The sequence below is a fragment of the Chelmon rostratus genome, chromosome 13 (assembly GCF_017976325.1).
Source record: "Chelmon rostratus isolate fCheRos1 chromosome 13, fCheRos1.pri, whole genome shotgun sequence".
Taxonomy (NCBI): Eukaryota; Metazoa; Chordata; class Actinopteri; order Chaetodontiformes; family Chaetodontidae; genus Chelmon; species Chelmon rostratus.
The window spans coordinates 21,238,613-21,266,266 of record NC_055670.1 but is presented as its reverse complement, the minus strand read 5'-3'; the positions used below and the strand labels follow the sequence as shown (position 1 = coordinate 21,266,266).

The following is a 27,654-nucleotide window of genomic DNA, read 5'->3' as shown; positions in this document are numbered from 1 at the left end:
CAAGAAAGTCAGGTTCAGCTAGTTTCAAATGATTCACAGATGTTATTCTGTTTTTTTCACTTCAGGACACAACTCATCTACTTGTGAAAACTTGTGACGCACTTTAAGACAGCATGGCACCCTGTAACCAAGTGAGGCAAAGTGTTTGTCAGAGCAACATCATCTTTCAGGACTCAAATGATAAGCTGTAAGCACAGGGAGGATATGACTTGCGACCATAAACTTTATTTATTTGATGACAGCATTGTTTTCTGTCGGGCACCACCGTCACTGTCTGAGCATCATTTCCGCAATTAGTCATATGACAGCCCAGACACAATGTGGCGGACAGAAGCGAGTGCTTTTTTCAAAGCGCTACGCAGATAGCGCAGACTGTTGCCCGCCCCTGCTGGGATCCTACGGAAAGTTCGCGAGAGCCGTTGGAGAATGGCTGTCGCTTCGTGCGTTGACGTAAACGTGACGTTTTTTTTTTTTTTTGGTACCGAGCGGAGAGGAGATGCACACGGCACTCGAGTGAGGTAACTATATAAAAAAGCCATTTGTTATCATTCACTCCCACAACATGGACCCGGGCAGCGTTTGCCTCAACGCGTAGATGTTTCCTGCCACTGTTGTGAACATTTGTTGCGGAATTTCAGACCCCAAATGTTATCGTTGCTCTTTGTAGGGTGTAAGCTAATTTCCTCTGAGTCGTCTGCTAGCTAACGTTAGCTGGCTGAATTGTTGGCTTCGTTTTCAGCTAGCGTTAGCGTTAGCTTGCCCGAAAGGGGCGACTCTTTAACAGGACAAACCGGGTAGTTATCTTCGAACTTATAATATTTCTGGTAGTTCTCCGGTTCTGGCTTTGGGTGTTCGTGACTTCCTACTTGCTGGTGATTTAGTCATTTTTATCCGTTCACGCGCTGCTGTTTAGTGGGCACGTTTCAATGACGATCGCAGTTTGCGCACCACGTGCGGTGTTCAAGCCCCTTCCGACCAGACTGGCGACTTATAGGCGGTATCGCTGCTCTACCTCTTTAACATTAAAATAAGATCGTTTTAAAGCCAAATCAAATTATATCACTAAGTTGGGTTTGAATTGAAGTTGGCTTTTTTTTCCAGCCTCCTTTTTAGGCGGACACAGCATGTGTAGCGGCTGCTTTCGGTGATATGCAAATGTGACATTTAAGTCTCATTGTCCCTCCCGATGACTATTCAGTGCACGTATTGTCTTGGCACATCTCAGCATAAACAAATCAGTGTTAAAGCTTAATTTTGAGACATCGTGAAGAAATGTTTGATAAGGTTTGGAAAGTAATTAGTGTGCTGATGTGAGAGCATTGAGCAGTGGCAGAAGTACTCAGATCTACTTTTAAGTAAAAGCAGTTCTACAGCATTCAAAACATTCTTACAAGTGAAAGTCCTGCATTCAAAATCTCACGAAGTAAAGTACTCATGCACAGTGTCGCTTTCCATTAAATTGAATTATGATTAATGATGCATTGATGTGTATCACTTGCATTTGGGACTAATTTTAATTACTTTATATGCTGTGTAGCTTAACATATATCAGAAATTAAGTTGATTTATAGTTTGTATTAATATAAATCTGCAAAGTAACTTGTAACTAAAGCTCTCAAAGAATTGTAATGCAGTAAAAAGTGCAATATTAGTTGTAGTAGAGGAATAAAGTAGCATAAAATGGAGAAAGTACAGATACCACAATAGCATCATGTGTTTACAGTATATAATGTTAGATTTTGGCTTATCCAGTGTGCATGATTCATAATGTCACACATTAATCATGTAAATGTCACCTTAAATGAGCTCCCTGTACAGAATCACATTTCATTTGCTCACTGTTTTGGAAATTTGGACAAATTGGACAAACATTTGGACGAAAAGCAGACTAAACTGGTTCAGAGTATGGTCTTTTATGTAGCTTTGTTTCGGTCTGGTCTGGGTAAGGTAATTGATCGCTCCCTTCAGTTTACGAGCTAACAGTATCTAATGTAACAAGTAATTAAACTCGATTGAAAAGCGCCATCGATCACCACCCGCGAAATGTGCAGTCGAGCTTGTCATGTGAACAAGCTTTACAAACCACGTCTCGTTTTGTTGGCATGTAAGAAAGTCACAGAGTTAATATTGCTAGTGTGATTTTTGAGACGCCTGACCCAGAATTTAGATCATCTGTGTTTCCCCCCTCAGTACCAGCTTCGGTTTTCGGTGGTTAAAAGGGGGCAGTAAACCAGGTAAACGCTGAATTAAAAGATGGGTCATGTCAGGTAGACCACAATAAAATTAGCTCCACTGCTTACATATGAATTCTCTACGGCAGTGTAAAATGGTTTGTACATGTGCATTGTGTATGTGGTCTGAGTTGCGAGAGAATTAGCCTTCATGTGAGATATCGGTGGAGTTTCCCTTCACACGGATGTTAAGCTGAATTACCAAACCTTGTTTACAACTGCTACACACCGGTAGCTCTTTGTTGTTTTGGTGTACAGCTTGAAAGTGTAGCTTAAGGATATTATGTAGAGGCTTCCATTGTGTCATTGTGCATTACAGGGCTACATGATGAATGTGGTAAACAGCCTGCAAAGTTCATAAGATGTACTGAAGAAGAAAAGAAGTACAGTTGTATGATTGAGATGCAGGGCAGCGCTGGAAAACAGAAGTGAGGCTCAGCAGCTTTACAGATGGCATCTCTTCAGTTTATCCGCTCTGTGTATTACAATGCAACCAACTTTGTCTTTCAAATCAAATGCGCACACTGTCTTGAACGCCGTTGCTGAAATCGGCTTTGCTTGCTAAACATCTAAAGTGGGCTCACTGTGTGCGGACAGAAAACCCGGGCTCGTTTAAGTGTGTAGCTATTTACAAATGGTTTTGTCGCTTATTTTTGGATTACACTGGGATCCAAAGAAAGCAAACACAGTGCTCACCGGATTGCACCGGTCTGTTGTGTCTGAGTTTGCTTTTTGTTAAAACTGGATTGTATGCAGTCCAAGCTTCTGTGAATTTTCTGTCATTTCAGGTCCACTGAGGACAAAGCCACAGTGTAGGGGCGTTAGACTGAGCCACACTGATACTCCAGCAGTGACCTCTCAACCACTAATGTGATTAAAAAAGCCCAGAATCACCCTAAAATGACTGGATGAGGGTTTTTTTTAACATGTGGTTTAATATTATTTACAACTAGAAGGTTTGTCCTGCAATTGATGTAATTTGCTAAAAATGTGTCTGCTGATTTTACAATCCAGCCTGAATCACATGCTGTCTGTGTAGTTTTTTTCCCCCCAACTATACTCAGAATGACACATCACAAAACCACATCAGGCACTGACTACAAACCTAATCCTGTCTCAGAGTTTCATACAGTACCTGGTACCCACACCCCCGAAGCCTGAAAGTCTTCATTTAACATTTTCATTAACTACATCTTTTGTTGGGTTGAACTGTTTCTTTACATACATTTGTCTCTTGGTTCCATGCCAGTGTCCGCAGGGGACTGGGGATAAAAGGGCCGTTATAAATGAATCCCAGATTAGAGATCCGCTTCATCTTCCCTTAAAAACCCCAAACATTCAGAAGCATGGGAGGGTGTTGTAACCCTACCTTCATACCTTACAGATCAAACCCTCAGTGGAAGTCTCTGTTGCTGCCAGCTGCAGGTTTCTAATAAGAATATTGTAAACATAGGCCTGGCCGGTGTGTTTGTTTTAGTGTGCACAGTATCTACAATCTGCTGCACATGTAACACCATTCCCACACTCCTGCTGTTCATGGTATAGTCTTTTTTTTTTTTGCAGACGGGGCGTTTTAAGTCATGCTAGCTAACATTTATTAACCTCACCCTTGCTTCTGTAGGAGTTTGATGACGAGCACCATTGCAATCTAGCTTCAGCGCTGACTATGTTAGGCATCGGCTTAGTGTACAAATGTAGTGCTCCCACCAATGTTTAAGACAATCCGAATAGAGCACATACCTCTGCACTGCATGTCAGACTAAGCCAGGAGGACGGCACGGAGTCAGTCCAGATCAGTGCTGACATTAGGTGGATGAGCTTTCATGTTTGTGCAAACTTAGCGAGGATGTTATTTTAAAGGACATCCCAGTGTTTCAGTAAACAAGAACGTCAGGGATAAAGCTGTGGTGGGACATGTGGATACATTCTGCACATTTCAAATTGCTGATTTACATCAAGACAAAGTGCTAAAATGGGCAGAATGTCCTAGCAAGAGCAGACCATGAGTGGCTGGTCAGGTGGTCAGTGCTAGATACAGCTCCCTGACTTCTAAAACACACACACACACACATTCCCTCCCTGCGCCTCCCCTCCTCCCTGTACAAATTAGTTAAGTCACTGGACTCAAAAGCCTCAAAACATCCAACCTGTTACTTATGTTACTGCTGGCGTGAACATTTTGTATCGCCGTGGAGTGTCTTCCTTTCCTTTCTGGCTTATTTATGACCGGAGGTAAGCATCACCGTGTGTGCTGCAGAGGTGTTATTTCTCAGACATCTGCACGGTGCACTCTTCAGCCGATTGTTCTGCTTAGCCTTGTAGTCTTAGCCTGTTTTTACACTGCGCTGAACATGCTTCCAGGCCACAGAGCATCAGCCACGCACCTGCGTCTTGCCACAGTGGTCGCTCGCTGTTTCGCATTGCAGCGCCTCGATTCCTTTTGAGGAATTCAGGGCTTCATACAGCATCTAACATTGTTTAAATGACACCGCTGCTTCAACCTAGAAAACCTGAACTTAGTGTGTTACTTGTTGTCCTTTGACTTGGTGAGAAGTTCAGGGAAGATGTGGCCTGCTTACACTGGTTTTATTTGAACCTGCATGTATCATGGTAGCCCGCATCTTAATTTCATACCACAGAGGGATGCAGGGTATTTGCCAAAAAATTTGATGGCTTGTTTTCTCAATGGAGTTGATTTACTCACAGAGGCGACTCAGGACTATCACTCAGACATGGAGAAGCTGGAAATTTGCATGACTTGGAAAGGCTTGACTTTTCATGGCCAATAATTTGTCATCAGACTGATCTGATGATAAGTGTGTTCAGTCTGAAACATGTGTGTCTTCAGCTAACACCTGCGCTGAGTCTGCTTTAATGAGTGTGAATATGCCAGGTGCTTGAGTCAGGAGGTTTGCAGCTTATGACTGATTCCACAGAATAGCTACTCTGGATCAGAGGATTGCTAGTTCGATCTGTCCAGATGACTACCGTGATCGCTGTTTTTGTTTTGCAGCGGTAGTGGGTGGTTGTTCACACAGTGACAAAAACACTCTTGCCCGTAAACATGAGGTGTAGCCTTAGCGGTGCTTCTTGTGGACAGTTGAGCTAAGCTGTAATGATTTCACATTCTGTCTGCCGGTGTTGGTAACGTCTCACTGTGCAGCACTGTTGGGTGAAGGCTTAGGAAACACTGATGGGATGGCTGAAAACAGCTGACCTGCTATTATTTCTGCAGTGATTGTCAGCAGAGAGATGTCGCTTGAGCTCAGGTGTCTCATCTGTGTTTTACTTTCCTAATTTTGATGATACAACTGAAGATTGTGGTCCTCTAAGACTCCCACAGACCATCTGCTGCGAGCTGGGTCCATGTGGCAGCTGACATCTGCCCTCTCTTGCGCACCTCAGGCCTTACTAAAAAAACCCTCCGCTCTAACTCAAGAACTGTCAAGAATTGTGTTCTCACCTCCTGCTTAGTGCAACTTTTGGTTGTATGATTCCCTGGCCTCGCAGTAAACATTAAAAATATAACCAGCCCTGGGAAACCTTTTATTTATGGACCTTAAAGGTATATATTTTAACATTTCTGCATTAAAATGTCTAAAAAGGACTATGTCTATGTATGTATTTCATTGAGTTGCGTACTTACATTATCCCAAATGTTTCCAACAATGTTCAAACCCAGACAATCCGTAATTGTATTGAAGGTACATTTCATCTGGGCACCTTTACCCCCCCTTGAACACGTCACGTCAGATTTTCATCAGCAGTGGTGGTTGTTTAACAGTGGAGACAACAACTCCCATGATCCCACGCTGCTTTAAGACGTTATCAACGCTGCTTTGCCTCTGTGCGTCAAAAACCTTCACACTGCCTCAGATCCACACTGACACCCCTCAGGTTATATTTTTCTTAGTGCAGGTCAGCTGAGAGTGCACTGAGTTGTTTTCTGTAAGAAACATAAATATCATGTAAGGATTTGTGGCGAAAGCAGAACACTTTACTTATTAATCAAACAGGGAAAAAAGTTTTCCATTTGAAGCTGTTTCTCGAACACCAGAAGAGAGATTTACACTATGCTCCTGTTTTCCGTTTCCCAGCAGACGCCGGGAGATGAGAGGGATGTGTATGGTCGTGTGAAAATCATATGAAGCAGCTTAAGGGCCAAAGTAAGTTTTTTTTTTTTTTTTTTTTTTCTTCCCATAAAATACAGAAACAACAATGTTCCTGTTGTCAACGAGAACCGGGAAGCAGAAGATATTTTTGAGGCATGATGTATTAAGAAATCACAAATGTTTTCAGAAGTTTCATGTAATAAAGTTTTCAAGCTGTTTTGACACGTTCATGCTCATGTGGTAGTTGAAGCCTGCAAAATCAGCTAATAGCAGGTAGTAGTGGAGGTTTTTCTATTTTTTTGTGTAAAAGTATGCACTAGTATCATTATGTAGCATTAAGGTGTATTTTCTTCTTCACTGGTATTTTATATCAAAAGGAACTGACTTCTTTGTATGCTCCTCCAAGACATTTCTAATTTCATCACAGTTTTTAGAGGATGTCTAGTTCTCTTTAAGTAAACGTCATATTAATCATAAAGAATATTTATAAAGCTCCTACACGCTGATTGAACCTTGAATTTGTCCCAAAGTTAGGAAAAACCTTCCCACACTTCCTTAAAAACAAAGTTGTTGTGTTCTTAAAGTGGCACCATTACATCAAATAGAAATGCACAAGATGAGTTTTGTAACTTTTATACACGTTTCCCCCAAAATTCAGGCTCTTACCCACTGTGTCTCTGAGTCATAGTCCTTCATCGGTGCTTCACAATAACACATTACAACAGAGCAGAAAAAGGTTTCTTTGGCAAAGTTTGACTTTACCTTGCTAATTTTTATTGATTTCTGATACTTTTCAAAGAGAAAATTGAATGAATGAATAAATAAATGAACTTTATTTCAGACATGTATACCACAAAAAAAAAAATGCCCGAAAAGCAGCAGGAGGAAGCTTATTTATCCTGCCCCCTTTTCCAAATGTATTGATTTTATGTAAAGCATTGTCTTAAAGTTATGTAAAGATAGATATTAAACAGCTTTGTAGTTTAACGTCAGTACTGATTGCATCACTTCCTGTTCTACCAGTTCTGGCAAGCTGTCGGTTGTGCTGTAAGGACATTCTGAGTATGTGGACACACAAGAAGGTTTTTTCTCCTCTGATTGCCGTCACCCAATAAGAAGCCCTTTGCTCTTACATTATTATTGTTATCATCGACTGCACCTGTTCGTCCACATACTGACAGGCTTGCGGTTTCTTTTTCCTCATTCCATTTCGTAATTCCCAGGGTGCTGGCCTCGTAATTCTTCCTGACATGTTTAATGTCTTTGAAAACTTCGTCGTCTAGGATTAAGAATTTTTTCTTGCCATTGCAGGAAAAACACAGATGTTACTGCTTACAGTGATGATGGATCTGTTGAACTCAGGTGTCTCAGGAAGTCATGACAGTGTGACAGTGAGCCAACACGTACAACACAGCACCCTGAATCTGAAGCAGCTAAATGGAATTCAGCCATCATCAATTTTATAATTTTGCCTGTGCTTTTCCTACTGTGACATTTCAAAATGTCATCAATGACAAAGGTCTGATTTGGCTCACAGGTCACACATACCTGAGAGGATGAGTAACGATTTTTTTTTTTTTTTTTTTTTTTTTAGATCATTTTAATATTGAGAATGCTGCTCTATGCTTGTTCTATGAAATAGAACTAGGCTGACAAACCGTGCCTTAAAGTAGGATCAGACATCGACATACAGGTTTCAGACTTTGTGCATATGTTCTACTAGCAGCAGCAACAACAACAAGAATACTTTTTTTTTTTTTTTTTAAAAAAAGGTCCACAGACCAGTGACTGTTCCAGACGTCATGCTGGTCACCTTCTTGTTAAGACATTTTTTCCTGTTCCTCTCAGTGTCACAGCTTTTTCAGTTGAGTTTATGATTCAAACCTGGAATTGGGGGTTGTTCTTATGTGGAATAATCTGTTGGCTTGGGGTAAAAAATGTGAAGTGGTGAGCCTGAATTTCATCGTCTGTCCTCTTTAATGTTTTTCCAGAGTGTGAGTTTCAGAAGAGTTGGAAATCCCCCCCCTTATACGGTAGCGGCAGAACTGGGGGTCAAAAAGAGAAGTGTTTTACGGTAAGTTAGCAAGTTATTGTGTCCCACAGTACAATGATCGGATTATTTACCTCTGTTGTTGGGCTGAAAGAATTTGTGATTACATCAACAACAACTCGGGGAAATGAGTTTAGGTAATGTACTGTTTTCTGCATTCATATCCCTTTAATAAAAACAAACCTGCGGTGCATATTGTACAGCTCCCTTTATTTTTTCCATTTATTAGAATAGTAAACTGTAAATGTTTGCCTAAAATAAGTTAATAATCTCAATTCAGAGACAAAAAAAAAATCATGGTAGGCTTTAAATGAATTTGTAATGCTTTCTTTTTAGATTTTAGGGGTTTGTGTAAGGCATTATTTAACGCTCATGCTATGTAAATGGAGAGTCTTTTTCCATCATAGAAGAAGCAGAACAATGACTCTAATCAGGAAAACACAGCAGGCTCTGTTGCTGCTTGGAGGGTGTGCTCATAAAAATAAGTCCTGCTTCTGCCCCAACCTATCTGCTGCAAGGTTCATAGGTCACCGCTGCCTCATGTTTAAAAACACTGTCTCGTCGACCGCCGTGAAGCAGCCTTGTAACCACTCTTCACGTCTGCCGCTTGAGTCAGAGCACCTTTATTCACGCCTTGGCCAAACTAAATTTCACACCAGTCATTCAAAGGCACACAGCGGTGAGTAGCCTCGCTTCCATTTTCTGAAGGCAAGCATAGATGAGACTGGAGTCAGCGTTTACTGGGCATTGTTTTTACTGTTTGATCTGCTTAAGACGTTTTGAAGGTGTTGAATTGCGCCACGTGGTCTGTCACCTGGATGACTCACTATGAACGTGCATAAGTCGGGTCTGTTTTTCAGCTGTGGTTTGTGCAGAAATTTCAGTGCGAACAAAAAATCCTTGTTAACACTTTGACATAAAAATTCCCTCTTTTATGACATGACATGATGCACTTACATACTTTTTCACACGTTCTTGTCATTCGGGGAGAAGAAGGTCTAAAAAAAGTGACTTGCTGATAAGTTGTTGATGTCGTCTGCACGATGATCAAGGCTTTGCAGACTAAACAATGGCTTTGTTTTAGCCAAGGTTTTTGAAGTGTGTTCTCTCTAAAGCATTTTAGTGAGATGGACACAAATACTTTAGAGTTCGGGATTCTTGTCTTTTTGTTGGATCAAAACATCATCTTCGGTGCACTGTTTTTTGTTTTGTTTTTTTAACATTTCACCAAAAAAAAAGGAGTAACAGCAGCACGTTGTAAGTCTATCACACTATGTTCTGAAATGAGGCTGTTGTGTGATATTATTCAAGTGATCTTTTGACTTATTTTCTGTATCCTCTCCTCTGAGTTTCTTGCTTTGTGTGGGTATCCAGAAAGAAATCTTTTGTTGTTGTTGTTGCTCCCACAAGCCTGCAGTGTGCAATCTGTTGTTACGAGCCTTGATAATGGTGCGGAGGATCTATCACCCTCTTTGCTATTAACATTTAGCCCAGTATCTGTGGTCTGCACAGCACAAATTTATTCCCTCATGATGCACACGCCGTAAATATAGCATAAACTTTGCTAACAAGCTGGCTTCCAAAGACCTGTGTGATTGTGTGTGTGTGTGACTGGTCTCTGCTGTGTGCTGACTTACCATTCTCCTGTATTTCTCATCTGACTTCTCTTTACTTCCCCCCCACCCCAGCCCCACTCCCACCCCTCACACATCAACCACCCACAGGCTTCACAAGAGACCTTATGAGGATCATCTGACTGGAATGATATTGCTGCTTCAGGCTTTTTAGAGTGGGGGGGGGCAAGCAATTTGTTACACAATTCTCAGCAGAGAGTTTAATGTGCTCCAGAAGGCCCTCTCTTTCAGTTATTAGATCTGTTATGCTAAGCTAAAGGTAGCCGCAGGTGATTTGATTGCTGTTTTTACAGTATGCATGATGGACAGACTTCTTATCGGAAATCTCTCGTGTTTGTTTTGATAATTATATGTGAACTAACACTGACCTTATAATACTGTAAGATGTCATAGCTGGGGAAGGGGTGATGAGCCTTTTAAGGCCGATATTGATCACCGGTTTAATAACATCAAGATTGATTAATCTGATAGTGGTTCCTGCTCGCAATCATTTTTGAAGAGCACTTCCTCGCAAGAGTCCACGTAAAAGCTACCACTTTGCCTCACGTCATTTACCATGATAACTGCGTTTACTGTGACTAATTTTAAAAGTGAATGTGTGGGAATATACAGTTACATTCAGCAACTGGGCCTCTTTAACTCTCACTCGCTGCCAGTCCATAATTCTTGACTTCTGAGTGGAATCTCTTGAGATGATTTAATCATTGTGTTATTATGTTGCAGAATTCTGCCGTCCAAAGTAATTATTCCAATTAAACAGTAATTAAAAACGAACTAAATTAGTTTCATTTTGCACATTAAGACTTATTTCTCTGATGCGATTCATAACAGTGGAACATAATTCCTTGCATTGGACATCAATTAGAGTCTTTTATGTGATGTTTGCCCACAGTTGACATATTGAGATATGTATCAATGTCATAAACATGAATATTATGATACTTCAGTCTAACTTGCAATATGCTGATACTGTCCTCAGGTCTAGGCAGCTGTTAGATGTTAGAGAAAGCTTTGTACTTGTCTTACACTCCAGATAAAAAGGCCAAACAGGAAACAAAGTCACAGTTACTGTTTTCATGAATCTAACTATCTAAAAGTAACACAGTCACTGTGGTCTTTTGCCATTGTGGTCTTTAAACCGGGTGAGGAGATATGGAGCCAGACGCAGCACTCAGAGTGTGTCGCCCACAGATAGTTTTGAAATTTACTGGCGCAGTAGTCAGAAACACATACTGTCAAAATTTTAATGGCACTGAATAAATTATGAAATATATTGTATTTTTGGCTACTAACAAGTGATATACAATTGATGAACTAAATAATTGCTACATTTAATCATTAGTTTGAAATAAAAAGTGATTCAAATTCTGATATTGTTGCTCTTGGCAGGGGACCAGAAGTGAGGGGACAATGCGAGTTCAGGTGCACACCAAGTTCTGTTTCCTGTGTGTGCTCACCTTCATCTTCCATCAGTGCAGCCACTGCCATGGAGAAGGGCACAGCCATCAGCACGGCGGACATCACGACGCCCACAGTGACCTGCAGATTTCCAAGGCTCCGTACGTGAGAGGAGCCACTCTGTCGCCGGAGCCCAGCAGTTCTCAGGGGGAAACTCTAGAGGAGGAGCAACGCTTCTACATCCAGGAGCTGTTCAGGCGCTACGGCCAGAAAGGCCGGTTAGATTTCCAGGGATTTCAGAGTCTGCTGATGAGCTTGGGTCTGGGTAAAGTGAAGCTGGTAGGTGTGGCTCATGAGGATCTGGGCCATGACCATGTAGCTCACCTCGACGCGATTGCTGTTCAGGAGGGCCATCACTCACATTCATCCACCAACGACGGCCATGGCCATGGCCATGGGCACGGGCACGGGCACGGGCATGGTCATCCACGCCAGAAGCCCGGCTCCCGCCGTCCACACAAAGAACAGCTTCCCACGCAGTGCAGCCAGCAGGCTACTGCTGCCAGTCCAGCTGCTGGTGCACCTGCAGGACACGACCATGAACATGATCACGACCACAGTCATGATACAGAACATGACCATGATCGTGCCAAGGTAGACGATAGTGACCATAAACATTCTGATGGACATGTGCAGGACACACATGATCATGACCATGATCATGTACATGACAAAGAGCACAAACACGAGCAGGTACTGGTGCACAAGGACCTGTCTGCGCAACCTCACAGTGATCATGACCACAGCAGCCACAACCACAGTGATCACGCCCACAGTGATCATGCCCACAGTGATCACGACCACAGCGACCACGACCACAGCGACCACGACCACAGCGATCACGACCACAACCACAGTGACCACGCCCACAGCGACCACGCACACAGCGACCACGACCACAGCGACCACGACCACAATCATGTCCATGACCAGCAAACAGGTGCAGACGTTCCTCCCATCAACCACAAACAGCAGCCCTCTCCCCAGTTGGAGCCGTCCCAGGTCCCTCAGGAGCCACAGTCGTCTCCTGCCACCACAGAAAGCCGACCCAAGAAGGCAAGAAAGCCGGCCAGGGTCAGAGGACAGAGAGGGCAAAACAGAACCCCTTCACCTCTCACACCTCTGTCCGAGGATCATCAGTCTGAACACAGTCATGACCACGAGAACGGTCACGGTCACAGCCATTCTCATAAAGACAAGAGAGAAGCACCGGCAGGACCTGCCACCTCCACTTTGCCAGCCCACATCTTGTCTGGCCATCAAGGAGGATTGTTTCATCAGCATGAGGAGGTAGGACCTGTTTGAGCTGAGGTCAGCTTTGATATCTTCTATAGGAGAAAACCTCTGAAATATATGTTAGTGATGCAACAAGTGTCCTGCTGATGAACTGAGCAGTCATCTAAAGACTCTTTGTCAGTATCTTAAGCTCTTTTCACACACGTAGTCTATCCTGCACGGGGTCGTGTGTGAACGGGAGCCGAGGTCGATATTTGTGTGCTGCCAGTTTCTCAGTGGTGACATTTCAGGGAAAATGCTGTGCTGCGAGTGAAAGCAGTAACATTGCAGGACAAGCACATAAAGGGTTACATCCGTCTGACAGCAGATGTTTTCACATTGCCCCGTCTACTCCAGCAGTGCTGTGGGATGTGTGAAAAGGCACAAGATGGAAATATTCCTGATGAGCTGCACGTGTGAAACGTGGAAATCACTAGTGAGGCCTGAAAGGTTATCCCAGTAATTTACCGGGAACTGCTGTATGTGTGAAAGAGGCTCTAGCTACCTGATAAATCTTCCAAATATGCTGAGATTTTTATACTTAGTGCCATTCATTCTGAACAGCTGATGTCAGAATAAAAAGAAGCCTACACAGAATAGAATAGAAATGTCGAGTCTTTCCTGTTAATACTCATCCTTGTAAAGTTATTTTTAATGTGCAGGGTTTTATCTAACTTTTAAGGTTTTTCTGATCACCTCTGACACGTCCCTTTTTTTGCTGTTCTTAAAAGCAAAACACCAGGAAATCTCTGGCTTTGCTTCAGGATTAAAGAGTTTATTAATCAATGCTGAACCTGAAAAACCTGAACTGTTCAAGTGGTATCAATTTTATTATTTTTTCCTCTCATACTTGTGCCATCCTTCTCCCTCCAGTGTCTGAACCTGACTCAGCTCCTCAGCTACTACGGCCTGAATCCTGAATCTCCCATCTCCCCCAGCCAGTTCACCTATCTGTGTCCCGCCCTGCTCTACCAGATAGATAGTCGTGTCTGCATCCGCCATTACCACAAGATAGTGGAGCAGGAATCCTTGGAGCCTGTCAGTTCCGGTAAGAGCCAAGTATCCTATCGATCCAGTCCATCTCGGCTAAAAAGACTTGTAATGTAGAAAAGAAGCAAACGATCATTTCAGCAAGTGTCAACCACAACACCGTTAAGAGCCTGAAGTACTCGAGACCTCACTCAAGGTCTTAGTCCAGACACAAATAAGGCTATGAGCAGCAGACTGTCAGGTTGTTGGTTTGGTTATTTCTCTGTTTTTCTTCCAGAAGTGTTTCACAGTGAGGAAATGACAGAGTCGGTCATCAATATGCATGTTAGGTGTCTGATGTTTGCCCAAAGTGCCGTAAGAGCCTGCAGCTCCAGACCAAACCGCTCTGCATAAAACATTCCCTGTCAAAAGAAGTGGTTCGCCGTTAGAAATTGTAATAACAGCATGCGAAAATCACTCACTGTTCAGCCCGGTTTTGTTTTGTTGCCACATGTTTTTCACAGTGATAGAAAACATGTGGCTGCGCTGCCATAAGTTTAGATTGGAGAAGCCACTGCTGAACAGCATCCAGATTTGCAGGAGATTTCAGCTATTTTGCAAATCTGTAATGCTCAGATATTTAGTCTTGGGAAGTTGTGCGATCTTCTCACCAATATTTTGATCAAATGGAGTGAGAATGAACTTTATTTGGATAATGGATCAAGCAGCAGTACCTTTTTAACCCGTCAGTGCATGATCACACTTTGAGTTTGTTTAGTAGATCATTGTTGTGTTCTTACACATTAATTCAGCAATATCATCGTGACTGCGAGCCCAGAGAAGATGAGATATTATTAAAGCATTGAAAGGAATTATTATCCATTTAAATAATGGATTGAACATCCGGTGTTAAAGTAGCATGTATAGTGATAAGGATGTGCTCTATGAGAGTGAAACGCGAGTTAGTGTCTGTATCTTGTGCCTTCGGCCAGAGGAAACAGCGATCTTCACAAGAGGGAAACCACAGGAAACCATTGGGGTTTATAATGTGATGCTATCAGGATGGAGATCCTGGAGCTTCTCTCTTGGGGAGGAGTGTCAGACCTGCATAACACAACATTGATTTGAACTAATAAGGCCATATTTTATAGTGATGGTAATTGAAGTGAACTGGGAATTAGAACCATAATCCTCTGGGTGAGCCCTCCATTGTTCACGCCGTCTTCTCATTTTCAGTTCACTGATGGGGCAATTTCTTCCTCTCACTTTCTGCCATCCAGAGCAGCAGTGAACACTCACCAGAGTGTAATTTCAACACTGACATTCATTTTAAAAAAAAAAATAACAATAATAATAATACAAAGGATGTTGAAAGTCAGAGCAAGTTTCTTTGAGTAATTTGAGAGCACAGCTGAGACCCCGAGACCCAGTGAATACGCTGTCGCTGGCTAGTTTAAGTGTCTTGTATTCCTACAACGCCAGTGCTTATTAACTTTTCTTTACAGACGAAGAAAGCAAAGCATCTGATGGCTTTGAATCATGTTGGTTCGAGATTTGGCTCTTCAGTTGTAGCGCAGTCTCATGATAAAAGAGGGGCTTTTCTTCTTTAGTGATAACCGTGCTCTTTGATCTTGATAACATTTTGCTAAGTCTGCACACAGCCACACGACTATCTACAATCACATGTTTCTGACAACCCCACGTGTTTTTTTTTTCTCAGGAAATCTTGCTTTTCATTCACTTCTGGAACCTGCTTTGCTGCCTGTAGTTAAATGACTTACTTGTGGGCGCGCTGGTGGATGCAGTGGGACAGCAGAGGGTTGTTTAGCCTCCCACTCATTTACATAGCAGGTCTTGAAGTCACACTGGTAACTGATGTGTCAAAAACCCACATTCGTCAGGTAGACTGCAGTTAAATGCATTTACCTGCAGATGTAGGTGTGGATGGTATGAGGAAAAACCAGCACAGTGAACAACCTCTTAACAGCCTAGCTTCATAAGAGGGTATGTGCTAGTTATTAGCCATATAATGAGAAAGATGTAAGTTATTTTTAGACGTGATTGTGGATGCAGCAAGTATGTAGCACCCTTAATTGATTAATGCTAGCAGTCAATCAGAAGTGGGCAAATGCAAAACTAATGGCCATCAGTGGGTGTTGATGGGCAGTGAATGTATTAAGAGAGCTGGGAGAAGGTTAATGTTTGAATGAACAGCCAGCCAATTAGCCAAATCACACCAGCTCTTCTCAAAAGAGCAGATCACGTGATCGACGCTTCAAATCAGGATCACTCACTCGTATAACTGCAGCACTCACGATTTGTGTAGGACGCTTTGTGTCTGTGCACATGTGCGCCCTTGTTATTAAATCATTTTAGTTGCCATGGCAGCAAAGGAGTCTTGCTATTATGCATTAACAATTTTGAAATTGCAAAAAGGATTTTTTTGTGTCTTTCTTTTGTGGACCCATCTCACTTCTGTTGAAAGAGGCGTCTTTCTTCCGGTGATCACTTCTCTTTCAGTTTGTGCTCCAAATCCCTGAAGTAATTATATTCAGAGAGGAAAACCAAGGAAGAGGCTGAAAGATCAGCTACAAAGAATAAAGGTCAATGTTAAGCCCTGCTCAGGGACCTCAGTGTTTCCAGGTTTATGAGAATGCAAATCATAAAATCACAGTGCTTTAAAGTTAATGAGTTACAGGTCATGAGTAAAGCCATAAAAGATTCCTACAAATCAAACCGGGATCAGTAATCACAGTTTCTGCACACAAAATCAGCAAACTAGAGAAAAGGCTTCTTTTTTCTTAGGTGTTATGGTGCCGTGTGTGTATAAGTGGGTAATGTAAATGTAAATCTGTAGGAATCGAAAACATGCCTGGAATGAAAAGAAAGTGAACGCTGCATGATAATCAATCCGACCACGCTGCATTTACACCTGATAAATTCACTTGTTCTCATGTTCTGTATTATACCGCAGCGTAATTGGATTTTACTTTTCATTGAAGTTATGCAAAGTAGGCCAGAAGTTTGGGAGCTGTCACGATAAACAACGGACAACATGGCAAGTGTGGGGTCATAAGATGTTCTGCACTACCTGGGTTTAGTCTTAATTAAAGGTAGAAAATGCCATTTTTATGACAAAAAATAAAGAATAATTTATATAATAAGTTCTTCTTGCTTGTGTGAGCTTCAGCGTACAATAACACTGTCACAGAAGCAGGCACTTAAGTTCAACCGTGCAATTGGAGCAATTCCTTAAGTGTGCGCCCTCTTAAATCTTTAATTATTAATCACACACTCCCCTCTGGAGACACCTGTATCACATGTGCCGCAGGCAGCAGTGTGCCACCGCTGAAAAGTCATAAAAACGCTAATGACGAAGAGGAAGACAGCGCGAACAAGTCAAAAGGGCACAAATGGCTCCTCATTAGTGGAAAACTAGAGGCACTAGATTGTCTGTAATGGTGCACCAATATTCAACCATAGGCATCACCACACACCGCGGCGCTACCTCTCATTTACTTCCTGCCAGCATCCGTGGGGGAGCGCCGCAAATTTGCAGTTGGTTTCTCCCTGGTCCCCACTCCCCTCTTTTTCTGCACTGTGCCAATTAGGAGAGCCCAAGCAACACCCTGGGCCATTTTTCTGAGCCATGGCTCACAGGAGGTGCATAATTGGAGAGAAGACACAGACCAGTGGGTCTCCCCCTACTCTTCTCTGTTCCCATACCTCCACTTTCTGTCGCCCCGCTGCAACCCCCCGGACGCCTGCACGTCCACACGCACGAGAAACCACAACTGCGTGGGGGTAATGAGATAGAGAAGCAGATGAGCTGCGTGAGCGTGAGGCGCTGCTGCTGATGTACAGCCTGGCTGATGTACAGTTGCCTCTCAGGGCTGCACGACGTTCCGCTTGATGCGACCAGTAAGAAAGCAGTCAGCTGTAGAACCTCTACTTTTGTAAGGCGCGCTGAAAATGGTGGTAACAATAAAACGAAGAGCGATTGAAGACATTTTCATCCGTAGTGAGAAAATGAGTTCAGCCTGTCCAGCTTGTCCTTCCTAACGAGTTCCTCCACAGTATGTGCAGTCGATTAACTGGCAGCAGGGACTGATGGATGTGAGCTACTGATCTCTACATATGAAGCGGAGGGCATCCTTTGCTTTTATGGAAAACTAGGCAATGCATCGGCTAACTGTCACATTATTATTATAAATATGTGGTCTAAAATATTTAACCATCCCATTAACTGTCTCTCTAACTATGGAGACTGTAGGCTCTTAGTCATTTTAATACGGAGAAACATAGTGGGGACATCGGTCCTTGATCTTCATTTTATATTCAGAGTTACTAACGCCTGTCAGGGGTTATTGTTATTACAGTAGTTTCAAATACAGTGACAGCACAAAATATGCTTTACGCATACATTATTCAGAAAGTATTATAGTAGTAGTGCTCATAATTAATCCACATAACAAGATTTACATTATTTACATTACATTATTATGTTTATGATAATTTGTAGATAAACAGTAAAGCCAGCAGATTTGCTTTTTTCTTTAAAAATTTCATCAGATAATACTGCAAACCCAATCATTCAGCCTGTATTTGCATATTGTCAAATTACTCGACACAAAGACTTTGCTGGCGATTCTTCAGACAGTCTGAAATGTGTGTTGCATTTACACGCCGGTGGGGAGCTCCTGTGTTAAAATATTGTATTTTATGACTTCAATTCAGGGAGTTGAAAGCGTCCTGAATGCTCCACTGTGGTCTGTACACCGACTTCACTGCAGAGGTCCGTCTTCAGCCAGATGCTACTCAACTCACCGCATGGTTCGATGAGCATGAAAATGGTGAATCGTACAGTATGCTATGGCCTCCACAGTCACCGAATCTCCACCTATTTAACACCTATGGGAGATTTTTGGAGTGATGAACACCATTGTTAAACACCAAACGCCTCAGATTTTTGGGGGGCACACGTAAACCTGCAGTGAGAGTGAGGGTTAGCTTCCCAAAAGCTAATGACAAGTAGCTGTGTAATCAGCACTTAAGCATGAGGGCCTTCCTCTTCAGTTAAAATATTTCCCCCGGAGGAGCTCCAGCCTCCTGTTTTCTGGGTGGAGAGACGGCCGCCCGGGGAGCGACTTTTTTTGTAGTGTTTTTTAATCCTACAGCTGGGTAATGGGACAGTAACAGCTTGATTCAGTCTCTCTAAAGACCACTCTGTCAGGCATAAGACATGTTTCAGATTATCTCTTCACAAGCAACACCACCTGGGGCCGATTAGATGAGGAGAGGAAGTGTGTCTGCTAGTGAGATTTTACTGTCATTAGTCATTTTTCCCTCTGGCTTTGGTGGCAAATTTGTTTCTTCTGTTTGTATGAATTGAGCCCTATCGGTGCTCAATAGTTTGTAATATATTGGATATTAGTGGTCAAATACTTCCCATGATCAAACCTTTTGGCCCTGGCAATCAGAGCAAATCTGTGAGGAACAGACATTTGCTGTACCTTTCTGTGCTATATTTATAGAGCATTCGCTAAAACGCCTCCCTGAAGTCAACTGTCTGTAAGATGTGCATTTCATGCTCACTGCGTTTTCGTCAGTAGATGTCCTATAGCTGAATGTCAGCAGCGAAGGACCCAGCATCGCTTTAGTAAACACACCGGCAGCTTTGGTGTGACATTGAATTTCATACGACATTAAAGACTTTGTCCTCTGTGATGAACGAATCGTAAAGTTTTTCTCACTCAGTCTTTTCGGCTGTTTTGAAACGCATCACGGGCTGACAGGTGGACTGGCAGTTTAAATGATAGTGTACCTTTCTGACGTTTTCCTGTTCTGCTTCATGTGTCATGTCTGTGGCCTTGAATGAAAAATGAGGTAAGCAGAATTCTGCTGAAATGTCACTTCGCATTTCTTGCTTCAGGCGTCGTGTGTCATCACAAGGACACATGGATGGAAAACCTGAGGAGGATACTCTCCTTCACATGAGAACAGGGTGGGAAAATACCTCCAGCCAATAGCCGAATGATGGCAAAGCTGTAGCTGTTAGTTTGGTCTTTCCTCTGACAAAATCATGACAGCTTCTCAATCAACCCTACAGGTCCTCCTTTTTTTCTTATGCACCTTCACAGTTTATGAGTCATGCTACAACTCCAAACGCGCTGCATGTGGCTAACGAGCACTCCTGACCCTCACTGTATAGTAAAATGCAGATAATAATTCTGTCCGTCTGTCTGTCTCTTCCTCCAGCGTTGGTGTGGCTGTGGGGTTTTGTGTCCATCACCATCATCAGCCTGCTGTCTCTGCTGGGCGTGGTCCTCGTACCCATCCTCAAGCAATCCTGCTTCAAGTTCCTGCTCACCTTCCTGGTGGCGCTGGCAGTGGGCACGCTCAGCGGCGACGCTCTCCTTCATCTGCTGCCTCACGTGAGTCCGCCACAGACGGCCCAACACAGTTTGTTTACAGTGGATTAAAAACCTTTTTGTAGAGCGGTGGACTCTTATGACATTTGTACTCTTGCCTTCTTGAGGTTACACCCGAGCAAGGGATGAAATCGATGAATCAAGGTTAACTATGGAGCAGCTATGATGATGTGACAAAAAATCTGTCAGTATGTAAAAGTAGGAAGCTGAGAGTAATGTCATGCTGTGCTGCTCCGTATATCATTCATAAAAATCTTATAACATTTCCAGTTTATGGATGTAGTTATGTTTTGTGTCATTTTCTTTGAACCTAACCTGAGTTCTTGCATCTCACAGCTCAGATAATCTTATTATTGCACTTTTCATGACTGAAATAAAATTATTTAATATAAACAACAGGTCCAGTCACACAAACTTCCAGCAGAATCCATCATGTCATGAACTTTTGATGTTGTATGGGCAGCGCGGGGCGGACGCTGAATCTTTTGTTAACTTCTCATCATGCATTTGCAAAATATGGAAAATGTGTAGCTGCTCTCCGCTGACTGCAGCTGCGGCCAAGCTGTAATATTTATACACGGCATTTATTCAGAAGTCAACAAGGTAGCTAAACATCCTTTGCGTGTCCACGCTGCTGTGATGGGCAGTAGTCACTGCTGACCTAGTTCTGAATACTGAAACCTCCAAATGTCTCTTCCTCTGGCCAATCGTCAGTAAATGTCTTAGGGCACCAAGTCGATCTGTGTGCACAGACACATAATAAGTTTCAGTGATCATCAACCATCCTCTGCTCGTTCTGTTCTTTCTCTCAGCTGTGAGAGGCCTCGGGGGTTCGATCTGTGTGACCCTAAGAAATAAAATCTATGTTCTGATAAATGTGCGATCCTCCTCCCTCACTCCCATCCTTCTCTCTCGTCATCCTCCGTTCTTCTTCCTGTCTACAGTCTCAAGGGCAGCACGACCACAGCAAGCCTGGGACGAGCCACGACGGCGATCTGGTAACAGCCTTTGATGGAGTGTGGAAGGGCCTCACAGCGCTAGCCGGCATCTACCTGCTCTTCATCATCGAACACTGTATCGGCATGTTTAAGCACTACAAAGACCACAGGGTAAGATAAACATCACCTGGCTGTGGAGGACGGCTTAACCCTTGACTATTATTTGAAGATAATTCTCACATGCAGTTGCTTTTGTTTGCTGTATTCCTTGAGTTTGGTACTTGTCGATTTTGATCTGTAATGAATTCCTGTGGCTAGATCTTACAATGATGTCTCCGCTCACAGGGCATGAAGAAGGGGAGGGAGGAGGGCAAGATTGGCAGGAAGTTGTCAGATCACAAGTTAAACCGTCGCTCAGATGCAGAGTGGCTGCACCTGAAGCCCCTCAGTGAAGGTAAGAAGCGTAGCCTCACGCAGTCTTTACAGCACGTTGTTTCTGCAGCTGTCGGCGTAACATTTTCTCTCTCCTGCAGACCCGGGCAGCACCGCCATCTCCTGCGACAACGGTCACAACGACACGCAGCTGACGGAGCTGCAGACGCCCGACTCTCCCACAAACAAGACGCCACTGGCACCCATAAACACCCAACAACACCAGCAGTCACCCACCAAAGAGAACGGACGCAAGGCCAAGCAGCACAGCCACTCGCATGGCCACGGTCACTCTCACGGAGGGAACTGCCACTCTGACCAGGAGATGAAGGACGCTGGTATAGCCAGTATCGCCTGGATGGTCATCATGGGCGACGGCATGCATAACTTCAGTGACGGCCTGGCTATAGGTAAGAGGTTTGGTATTTTACCCGCACTGTGTCCACTTTAGTTAATAACTCAGGAATTCATGTGTTATTCCACATCTGTTGATACTAGAAAAAAGGGCAAGCTCGTCTGATTATCAAGCTAGTTTTGCTATTGTATATGTGGGGAAAACAGGGATCAGCAGAATAGTTGTGTTGCCACATTCAGTTCAGAGGTTATGATTAGTAAATTAAACCATATATAAAAATATGGTGACTGGGTTAGATTCTATGAGCACCACCACCACTCTCATACCTGTGTGCTAAATATGAAGCATGCAGACTAGCTTAGCTTAGCACAAAGATGGGAAACAGGGGGAAACAGCGAGCCTGGCTTTGTCCAAAGGTAACAAGGAAGTCACTGTGCCTGGTCAAGGCGAGCCTGTTTCCAGTATTTAAGATAATCATCAAAATCTATCTTCACATTTCGAGTGCAGAAATGAAAGTGTCTCAGCTTTCAGAACAAAACTAACCAAGCGTATTTCCCAAAGTGTCAAACTTTTCCCACCTGACAGTTTTCCTGAACTTGTTCTCTCTGCAGGTGCAGCATTCAGTGCAAACCTGACAGGAGGCATCAGTACATCAGTGGCTGTTTTCTGCCATGAATTACCTCATGAACTTGGTAAGTGGATTGCACACAAACAAAACAAGTCATTTACTCATTACACACTAGACACTGCTCACTTCAGTTATTCAACAAGTACAACAAAGCTGTGTTGTGAAGGCGTTGCAGTTCGTTCACATAATGACAACCAGCTTCTAAATCAGTGCCTCATGCAAAGCGGCTTTTTCTTACCTGAACCGAAACTTTGATCGGAGTTGGTCTCACGACCCTCTGTAACAGTGGTGTCAATAATCTGCTCTCCTCACTCTAGAAAAATGTACTTCCCCCCCCCAGATTAATAGCTTTTGTCTGACAGCAGCGAAATGGCTTGTCAATGTGTCTGTCAGTGAGGATGATGTACGGCGCCTGGCACACATTGTTCAATACAGTCAGACTCAAAGACGGTACAGCTGCTGGCGCGTTCATTTGCATTCAAATCTGTTCTCTCCAAGGACCCTTTTGATTCAGTTTGATTTCAGCAACTATGAACATTTTTGTTCAGAGTCGTGCTTTTTTTTTTGCTCCACAGTGCTCTCCTCTGCCTGTTTGTTTATAGTGAGAGGAATAGGTGGCGAGAGTGGGGTGAAAAAGACAGACAATGGGGCCATCCACAGCAGATCAGTACTAATGATGTGTCTTGTCGCGTTGCAGTTTCCATGCCTCGTTTGTGTGCTTGATGAATAGAGTAGTGTCAATTATGGCAGAGTGTAATGGCCTACGTTTGTCTGCCTGCTCCCTCTTGTGTTGACTAGCAGCATCCTTTCCTGTTGTTATTGTTGTGTTTGGGAGAAAAAGAGGAAAAATCTGTTCAAAGCATCTACAAGATGAAGGAGGATGAAACACATTTGGGTTTAACTAATGCTGCAAAAACCTGCTTTAAAGCTTGCGAGGTTTAGCATTTAGCTGTTTTAAGTGCCAGAAAATCTGCTGTATCTGTGTGGCTTCAAGATAGAACGAGACGGCTAAGAGCTTTGATTCTGGTCCAACGTTTCTGTCCTTTTTATCGCTATTTTTACTCTGTTGTGCTCGAGTTTCCAGATGGTTAACTGCAGCACTAGTCCTGTCTGAGAAAGATTTGCGAGATCAATCTCTCCCTGTGTAATTTCACATTTCCTGTTGATTCGGCGCCCGTTCTTCAGGAGCACTTGCTGTTGTGCCTTCACCCCTGTAGGGCCGCTTGTCAGAAAAACCCAGCAGTTTGACAAGTGCACCTCTCAGCTCCTCTTGAACACAAAAGCTGTCCCCCGACTGGCAGCTGGATGGCAAAGATGATGATTATGAGGGTTCTTTAACCACCCAGAGTGAAGCTAATTGGCAGTGATGGGTGTGTTAATTGCGGTAGATGAGGCGGCGGCAGGCGTGTCTGAGTGTCTGACGGATTGGAACCAGGGAGGCAGGAAACTCCAGAGTAAGTTGAAGAAGAAAAAAAAAACAGATATTCAAGTGAGGTGTGTGTGGACCGTCTCTCTTTAACTTCTCCCCCCTTTTCTCTGGGTTTGATTGATGGATGAGAGCAGAGTAGTAATATATTCATTGTGGTAATTAGCAAGGAAAAGAGGCCGCTTGTTACACGGTGCAGGAAATGTAGGCCACCCCCTCAGTATTCATCTCTCTCTCCAAATCCAGGGCGTTTCCGCTGAGACTTGGGCCTCTTCCCGCATTTGGCCCGGCAATGATTGAAGAGGGTAGAGAGGCTACGGCGTGCATATGTAATCATAAGTATATCAGAAGGGAGTTAAAGACACATTTCTTAGAAAGAGCAGCTCCTGGTCTGTTTTCACCTGCTTGGAGACAGATAGGGGTGGCATCTGTATGGAGGGAGTTTTGCTTTGAACAGATTCGCCTCATCACATAGTCAGAATAGACGGGAAAAGTCAAGAAAAACGCAGCATGACATGCCGAGCTATTCACCGAGGGGTTTATACGCAGCAAAGTGCATGTCACTTTGCAAACTGTAAACAGAAATTGGACACACTGCTGTCACTGCTGCAGCTTTACACTCTTCTGTCACTTTTAGCTTTCATAAACAGCTTGAACCAGCTTTCACGACAAAGACCGAGCTGTTGCATGTTGGGACATGTGCGTCAAAATAAGAGTCGGATGGATGCATGGGGATTGCTTTAATGGTGTTAAAATGAGTGCGTCTCTCTCCTGGCTGACAGGTGACTTTGCGGTGCTGCTGAAAGCAGGGATGAGTGTGAAGCAGGCCATTGTCTACAATCTGCTGTCCGCCCTCATGGCCTACGTTGGCATGCTGATTGGCACAGCTGTGGGCCAGTACACACACAATGTCACCAGCTGGATCTTCGCCATCACAGCTGGCATGTTCCTTTATGTGGCTCTGGTGGATATGGTAAGTTGGCACACTGCACTGGACAGCCCCAGAGTGATAATTGTCCCCAACAACATCAGCTTAACTTTCACTGTCTCCTCTCCCACATGGGCAGTCGGTCCTCTTCTCTCTGCCTCCTGATCTGCAATGCTAATTCCAGCAAAGTCTGTTTCTGATCCCAACTGGTTACTTTGTCTCTTTCATAGCTGCCAGAAATGCTTCACGGGGACAGCGAGGACCACAAGCGCTGCCAGCTGGGACACTTTATCCTGCAGAACCTGGGAATGCTGACCGGGTTCAGCATCATGCTGCTCATCGCCATCTTCGAAGACCAAATCGTTTTCGATTTTGGCTTTTAGTCTAGGAGAGAGGGTGGTGCTGGGAAGTGAAGGAGGGGAGAGCTGGATGTATCAATATTGTTCTTCTAGGCCTTAACATGCTTTGTTTGCAATGTAACGGCCCAGTCTTGCATGCAATGTGAGTCTCGTTCATGGCCCGTGCCTCCATTCCAAACAAGCTGCGGTAGCTTATGCATATCTCATGACTCTGCCAGTGATGTTTACACTCTGCTCCTCCATCACCTCTCCTCTGTCAGCTCCAATCTGTCTGCTGTCTGTGAAGCAAAAGAAGGCCGAATGAAAGAAGAGGGAGACTGCACTCCAACCAGAAAACACCTCCTTTGCTCTGATCAGTAAACTCCATCTTTAAAAAAAAAAGAGCTGCAGATAGTAAGGTGGTGCAGGAAGCCTGTTCCTGCAGAGAGGCAGCTGTCACGGCCCAGCAGCTCGCCGCCTATACATCATCACCTATTGTTAGCATGTTGTCGTCGTACCCCCTACCACCACCCGTCTCTTATCCGCTCTGTGCTGTGTCCCATCATCCATGCCTCATACATCTGTGGTGTGTGTTCCACCCGGCATCCATCATCAGCTTTTGATGTCATCACGCTGTGTATCAGATCTCGTGTCTCTCTGTGCCAAGCCCTGGCCACTGGAGCAGCACCAGAGCCGCTCCTCGCACCATCACACCATGACAGAGCTCAGTTTAGCTATGCGCTACGTCTGGAATCAACCTGTTGGCTCATGTTGCTTCGCCTGCAAAATGTGCCATATAGTGTCAAAACAGAAAAGTGTTCTCACAACTGGAGTGTTTTTTTGTTTCTTTTTTTTGGTACAACTTTCTCCATTAATTACTTCAGTTATGTATTATTGTCTAATTTCGTCTTCGGGATCATTAAGCCTTTGTATTTCATAGTGATAGCTAATACAGCTGCCAAAACCTTTACAAATTAGCATTTAAGACTTAGCAATGTTTTTGTTGAGAAACTAGAAAAAAAGTCTCTTTTAAGGGTTAGACAATCTGTAGCCAAAGGACACATATCCTTTTTAGGCTTTTCTATTATTATTTTTCTTTATAAGAATCAGTAGGTTTAAACTGTGAATTCAGAAAAACTAGTTATTCTTGTCTTCATCAACAAGTGTTGTAGTTTACTAGATTTATTTAGGTGCCTCTTTGAGTTCCTTAAAGGTGCTTTGTCCAATCGGACCACCCTGCAGTGGACCTTTAATTACAGTATGAGGTTGAGTTTTCAAGGTATTCTAAGTACATGTGGTCTTTGTAGTGTCAGTAGGGGAGCAGATAAAAGCTAATTGCTCCTGCTAAATAATAGTACTTATGTAAAGGAATCAGTTAACTTCCTGAAAATCAGAGACAGACCAGGCAAAAGACAGAACACAGCACACAACAGCATGATGTACTGTGTGTGTTCAAATGGCAGCATCAGCATCCCAGCGAATATAATTAATGTTTAACCCGACAACTGTAGGATAAAGATTATTATTGTTATTTGCAATTTTTCATGTATGTTTCTGAGGGTGTGCATTCTAATCACTCTGCTGACTGTGCCCAAGTGCGGCTTTTCAGTGGCTGGTGCTTGAACCCCCCCAACCCCCCGACATTCCATTGGCTGTTCTGCAGCTCATGCACGAAGCTAGCTAGCCTAGCTTCAGCTGCTGAAGCACACAGATAATGTGTGTGGCTTCATTTATCCTGTCACTGTGTGACATCCATCGTCTTATGTCTTAACTGGCTGTAAACATTCGTCAGTCACATTGAACTCATGTCATTGATCTGACTGAATCATGCATGAAGTTTGAGTGAAACGGTACAGACATTGTGTCGAGTGTAAACTTGTTACTTTTTAAAGTAACTGTATGAAGATCATGGAGATTCTTTGGGGTGTAGTGTACCTGGTGTTAAGGGCTTTATTTAATGATGCAGGTGTGAGAGCGTTTAACTTACCTGCATCTTTTTACATTTTATTATTTAATCTTATGTTTGTATATGTTGGCACACACAATTACTAAAGTGTACCTGAATGTGTTTTCATTCAACACTGAGTAAAGTTCATAATTTTCTATCTTTCAAATATGACTTCGACATTTATTTATTTTGATCGATTGACCTTTTTTTGAAACAGTATTTCTCTTTTGAGTTCCTGTATTCTTTGTATAATTTAAATGAAAAATGTACTGTCAGGTGTTTGATAAGAGTGAGTAACACTTAAAGACACTATACCCCAAAGAATATGTTTCTTCACTGGTTATTGGGCACTGTTTGTAAAATGAAGGTCCATGATTTTTCTCATTTTTGCTTTGTTGTATGTTTGTTTAGTAATCTGGATATAAAATGCAAAATGTGACATCCTTGCTGTTTGCCTGTCTGTGCATTCTCCCCATTATGAAAGGAAAATAAACTCTGAAA

General features: G+C 43.2%; 1 protein-coding gene across 2 annotated transcripts; it reads left to right on the top strand.

The window, feature by feature from the left end:
- The first annotated feature begins 471 nt into the window (after positions 1–471).
- On the top strand, positions 472–27,652 carry slc39a10 (solute carrier family 39 member 10). 2 transcript variants are annotated; one of them, XM_041951408.1, is made up of 12 exons: positions 472–518; positions 6,329–6,397; positions 8,335–8,417; positions 11,417–12,775; positions 13,634–13,808; positions 19,988–20,163; positions 21,105–21,269; positions 21,444–21,552; positions 21,632–21,940; positions 22,497–22,577; positions 24,722–24,912; positions 25,098–27,652. In XM_041951408.1, exons 2-12 carry the CDS (start codon positions 6,376–6,378, stop codon positions 25,248–25,250), a joined length of 2,823 nt encoding a protein of 940 aa, XP_041807342.1. In that variant the 5' UTR covers positions 472–518; positions 6,329–6,375; the 3' UTR covers positions 25,251–27,652. The 2 variants fall into 2 exon arrangements, with proteins under 2 accessions (XP_041807342.1, XP_041807343.1); XM_041951409.1 differs by lacking the exon at positions 6,329–6,397 and having other exon boundaries at positions 490–518.
- Positions 27,653–27,654: the final 2 nt, after the last annotated feature.

Coding starts and splice junctions, on each gene's coding strand:
- slc39a10 (XM_041951408.1), top strand. CDS start 6,376: ATGAAGCAGCTTAAGGGCCAAA. Junction 22,578..24,721: donor TGAATTACCTCATGAACTTG/GTAAGTGGATTG, acceptor CCTGGCTGACAG/GTGACTTTGCGGTGCTGCTG. Junction 24,913..25,097: donor ATGTGGCTCTGGTGGATATG/GTAAGTTGGCAC, acceptor TCTCTTTCATAG/CTGCCAGAAATGCTTCACGG.